The following is a 5,479-nucleotide window of genomic DNA, read 5'->3' as shown; positions in this document are numbered from 1 at the left end:
TTTGAAACCGGAGTATCGCTCTGGCGCGATCTCCGCTCACTGCAACCCCTGCCTCCCGGGTTCAAGTCATTCTCCTGGCTTAGCCTCCCGAGTAACTGGTACTACAGGCGCGCGCCACCACGCCCGGCTAATTTTTGTATTTTTAGTAGAGACGGGTTTTCACCGTGTTAACCAGGATGATCTCGATCTCCTGACCTCGTGATCCGCCCGCCTCGGCCTCCCAAAATGCTGGGATTACAGGCGTGAGTCACCGCGCCCGGCCAGCATCTCTCTTTTATCTTAAAAATAATTTAAACGTATCTTACCCAACACGAGTTAATATTTTTTTGAACAAAAACATCTCAAATAACCCTTGACAAAGCCGAAGTATGTTAAACCACAAAACGAAAACGTGGTAAGTAAAAATCCCACCAGCGAAAAAACTCTTGGGAGTGCCACCAGCCTTCCCCGGCTCACTGTTAACCGTCAAACCGACAAAGCATTTGTGGAAGAACCTGGGGGAAAGTTCCGCACCGAATTCTCCAACTGTGGGTTCATCAGCTTAGCCCACCGCCCTCACAAAACACCAGTTTGGGGAAATGCAAACAAGCCACATGTGTATGTTTCCATCATGTTTAACCACTTTTAACCGCCGTAGGTACGAAATCAGCTCCCGCGGCAAAGGTTAAAAAAAAAAAAAAACAAAAAAAACAGCATTGTGCATGCATCTTACCCCACTTAAACCACGACCACCAGAAGAACCGAGGCGAATTAAACCATTTTGAACGTTAACGCCGCTGCACAAAGCGGTCTGAAAGGGTTTTCTGCCTTTCTGAAACGCCGGGCAAAAGTCCATCGGCAAGTTTCAAAACTAATGACCGTACAGCGCTGCACAAATAACAAAACCTTAATACCAACCACCAGGCCGTCAACCCGCTCACGTTACCACTGCCCAGAAGGCTTTTTAAAAATCAAGCATTGAACAGGGAACAATAAAAAGAGTCTTACCGCAAACACAGCACGAAAGAGACTGTCGGAAGTAAGGCAAGAGCCTGTTAATCTCAGTAAACGCCTTGGGGTCTCCGGGGTCGTAGTTGAGCACTAGGCGGCTCGCGGAAATGTAGAGAGCAGTAGCATTCACGGGGTTCATTGCAGACACTTCGACACCAATGGCTCCCGGTTGAAAAAAAATTCCGGATCCAACTTTGTAAGCAGCCAGAGAACGACGGCGAATTTGCACCAATTCGGAAGAAATCAGAGCCGAACCATTGGCCCAACAAGTAACCAAAATCCGTGCAAGTTTGTGGAGCTGAAGCAATCCTCCCACACATGGGGCCTTGGCGCCCCTCCGTCCCTGAGACTTCCAGACCAAAAATATAAAAAATAGAGACCAGCGTTCGAGTTCGTCCGGAGCGACCACAGAGCACAGAACGCGGCGGCTTGGGCGCTCGGGGCGGGACTCGGCGCTCAGTCTAGCCCCGCAGCTCGGCGGGCGGCCTGCGCTCGAGCTGCATCTCCGGACACGGAGGCGCCTCCTCAGAACGAGCTGGCGGGCGCGGGAGCAGGCCCCGGCCCGGTCCGAGGCGCCGCACGCTTCTCCCGGGCTGCAGAGCCTCTTACTCCATCCCAGTGCAGGGCGCGGAGGCGGCGGAGACAGTAAGGACGACGGTCGGGCGGCGGCTTCCCGGATCTAGTGCAACACGCCGCGGCGGCGACGAAGGTTGCTGTTGCGGCTGGCGGACGCCGCCGCCGCTCTCTCCATATCGGACGCGGGGCCCAGACTGCGCCCTGGCTCTCCGCCCGGTAGGTCGCAGCCCGCCGTTCCCCGAGGTGGCAAGGCAGGCGAGTCCCCCACCCGGAGGGGAGGGCCGGGGAGGAAGTGCGCGGGCCGCCGCCGGCTGGCGGGAGGGGGCGGGGAGCAGGCCCGGCCGGGCCGCGGCGGCGCCCCTCGCTCCTCAGTCGCACACTCCGGGGTCACCAGACGCAAGCGCCGCCCCCTCACTGCCCGGCCATCTTTTCGGTGCCGCACACACAGACGACTCCTCCGCGAGCACGACGGCTGCCGCCGCCCTCAGCGCCTGCACAGCCGCGGGAGGCGAGCACTCACACCGCCAGGCCCCGCCGCCGCCCAGCGCACACAGCAAGGCCCCGCCGCAGGCCCCTCCCGTGCCTCGCCGCCCTCACCCCGACTCCACGCGCCACTCCAAGTCGGTAGGGCCCGGGCTGCTGCGGTCTTAATGGATCCTACGGGCTGTACCGCGTCTTAGGCCCTGCTGGCGACAACGACCGTTACCCCAACGGGCAAAGCCACTGTCATCCCCGAGACTCCCCCGCCGCCGTCGTCGCTAGAGCTCGCACGCATGCGCAGAGCACACTCTCACCCCTCCCCCTTTCCTCTCCCTTCGCTTCCCTTTTCCCCTGCTTCTCCTCTAAGAGCCCCTTCTGCAGCCTCCCAGAGCTACCGGCTCACTCCACGCATGCGCAAACCGCTACCTAGCTCCGCCGCCTTTCGCCCTTACGCGTGCGCTTTGACCGCCCACCCAGAAAACCGGATAAACACATCAGCCCGCTCGCGCCAGTCCCTCACCGCTGCCAACCCACCCGGGGCTCACTGCGCATGCCTGGCTGTCCACTTCGGCTCTCAGGACGGAGCATGCTCTCTGCGAGCCGACAGCGCTCGCCGCCCCTCCCCCACGTGCTCTCAAATTCCCTCTCCCAGGCATGTGGGCTGTGGTGAAACATTCGTTAGCTGGCACATCCTTCCCCAGTGTGGGCTCAGGCTTCCTGCATTTACACTGCTTCTGTGCCCGCCAACGCTGGGCCCCGGCTTGGTCGCGCCATGTGGCGCTCCGCACCGGCCTGAACGCGGCCTCTAGTCCTGACTAACCGCGGTGTGAGGAAATAGCCTCACCCGGCCCCAAGCCCCGCCCTCGCGGCCTTTTTCCTGGAACTGCGCATCCCGACCGCGGAAAGGGTGCACCTTCGGCCAGCTGACTGGCTAGCTCTCGCCGAACAGGGAAGTCTGCAGCAGTCAACGTGGCTGCGCGCCCAGCAGGCGTGCGGATGGCTTTAGCCGGGTCGCGGCCGCGGTCCGCACCTCTCTGTGGTGGTCAGCAGTCAGAGGTCTCTAAGGCCCTGGCAGGCTGTGTTTAAGCTTGGAGGCTCGAACCCACCGCGCCCTCATACCCGTCGGAGCCAGGCTGTTCCCACGGCCTCTGGTCCTTGGACTGGAGCGGCCTCGCCTTAATGGGCGCGGATCAGGACTTCACCGAGCTCTCACCGGAAGAGTCTAGTTTTAAAAACAAAACGGTGGGAGGGGTGGTGAAGAAAAAATAAAAATAAAAAATCATAATAAAATAAATAAACGAAACGAACTCTTTTTTTTTACTTTTTTAAAGACGCAGGTTTTTCGAAAGACCTAGCCTTTCTGTGTGAATAGTTGTCTTGCTCTAGAACAAACCCAAATCCTTGCAAATGTTTTGTGAGTTATTTTGGGGTTTTGTTGCTGTTTTGAGACGGAGTCTCGCACTGTCCCAGGCTGGAGTGCAACGGCGCGATCTCGAGCTCGGCTCACAGCAAACTCCGCCTCCCGGGTTCAAGCGATTCTCCTGACTCAGCCTGCCGAGTAGCTGGGATTAGAGGCGCACACCGCCACACCGGGCTAATTTTTAGTAGAGACGGGGTTTCATTATGTTGGCCAGACTGGTCTCGAACCCCTGAACTCGTGATCCGCCCCCCCCCCCCCCCCCCCCCCGAGGGACTGGGACTACAGACGTGAGCCACCGCGCCCGTCCCTTGTTTTGTTTTTTAAAACAAGCTTTTGCCTTATGTTTTTGCAGGAGATCAAGAGCACTGGGATATAAATAAACAAAAGCCTAACTTAATAGATGACTTCCCTCCCCTCTCAAAGTACAAAACCTTTTTTGAGTAGCACCAATAGTAACAGGCCATAGGAAGCATTTATCTCTGTACACACCAAAGCTCCTCAGCATAATTTTTCAGGCTCAGTAGGTGCTCTCCACGTTTGCAAAGTGAAAATTATGATGTGTGTAAATCTTTTGTGGCACATGTTACATATGTATACGTAGGCACTTATATGGCACATGTAAATGTGGTACATGTTCGTTTTACGGGCTTGCCATTTGGGGTGAGCAGAAATAGTTATCAAGAGAACCCATGCAATCTCGATTTATAATTTATATTACCATTTGAAGGCAGGTGTTTTTTGTTTTTTTTTTTTTTTTTTTTTTTTTTTTTTTTTTACAGAATCTACCATATTATCATCACTTAAGGAATAAAAATATAACTTCCTAATTTTGTTTAGCTGTGCAAAGTGTATCTAGTAGTTTTATATGTGAAAAATGACAAACATTCTAAAAGCCACTCATATTTAAAAGCTCCATCTGCCAATTTTTTTTTATAAGAGATCTTTTCTAAGCTCTCCTTCAAATAAAATTGTTATATGGTTCTATTTTTACTCCAGACTCTAAGGTCTTCTTCCACAACACACAGGTTGTTCTCCCTAAGAGGAGCAACACAGAGAGTGAAGTAATCAACACTGTTTTCTGTTAAGACAGAATAAATTAGCAGTCACCCTAGGTAAGTGATTACTTGCAGGGCATTAACCTTGCTAATTTTCTCATAACTGGATTTTTACAAATCTCTTGAGATGTGCACACCCCAAATGAAGATTAATTCTATTGATCATTCACGTGCATGTACATGAGTGAGAAAGCGAAAACGTGTGTTAATCCAGTTTTTGGGTTTTTTTGGTTTTTTCTTTTGTTTGCAATGGCAAGATCTGGGGTCACTGCAACCTCTGCCTCTGTGTTCAAGCAAGTCTCCTTCCTCAGCTTCCCAAGAAGCTGGGATTACAGGTGCCTGCTACCAGGCCCGGCTAATTTTTTATACTTTTAGTAGAGACAGAGTTTCATCGTGTTGGCCAGGCTGGTCTCAAACTCCTGACCTCAGGTGATACACCTGCCTCAGTCTCCCAAAGTGCTGGGATTACAGGCGTGAGCCACTGCACCTGGCTTAAATCAGTTATTTGTTGGCTTCTGAAATTGGTTGCAACTGGTGATAGATTATGGTACTTAGAGGCAAAGAATCTTGGAGATATATTTCTAATATTTATTGCCTTGCTTGAGCCTTGCCTGAAAAGGAAACAAATGAATTGTTTATAGAAAATAAAGTGCTTCAGCAAAAGAAACTATCAACAGGGTAAACAGACAGCCTACAAAACAGTATAAAATATCTGCAAATTTGGCCGGGCGCGGTGGCTCAAGCCTGTAATCCCAGCACTTTGGGAGGCCGAGGCGGGTGGATCACGAGGTCAAGAGATCGAGACCATCCTGGCCAACATGGTGAAACCCCGTCTCTACTAAAAATACAAAAAATTAGCTGGGCGTGGTGGTGCGTGCCTGTAATCCCAGCTACTCAGGAGGCTGAGGCAGGAGAATTGCCTGAACCCAGGAGGCGGAGGTTGCGGTGAGCCGAGATC

The 5,479-nt window shown here is 53.0% G+C and overlaps 1 protein-coding gene across 2 annotated transcripts in view; it reads right to left on the bottom strand.

The window, feature by feature from the left end:
- The window catches only part of MSL2 (MSL complex subunit 2), a 44,052-nt gene extending 41,074 nt beyond the window's left edge, over positions 1-2,978 (bottom strand). Inside the window, exon 1 of one of the 2 annotated variants that reach the window (XM_037728674.1) lies at positions 2,960-2,978. Coding sequence is in view for 1 of the 2 variants with exons in the window: in XM_017501025.2 (XP_017356514.1) it covers positions 988-1,129 (142 nt within the window). In the remaining variant the exon portion in view is untranslated. Of the gene's footprint in view, positions 1-987; positions 2,341-2,959 lie in introns of those variants that run through there. The other variant, XM_017501025.2, reaches the window with a different exon arrangement.
- Between the last annotated feature and the right edge of the window lie 2,501 nt (positions 2,979-5,479).

The sequence above is a fragment of the Cebus imitator genome, unplaced genomic scaffold (assembly GCF_001604975.1).
Source record: "Cebus imitator isolate Cc_AM_T3 unplaced genomic scaffold, Cebus_imitator-1.0 Scaffold277, whole genome shotgun sequence".
NCBI lineage: Eukaryota > Metazoa > Chordata > Mammalia > Primates > Cebidae > Cebus > Cebus imitator.
The sequence above is the reverse complement of the archived record's forward strand: the minus strand, read 5'-3'. Positions and strand labels throughout refer to the sequence as shown.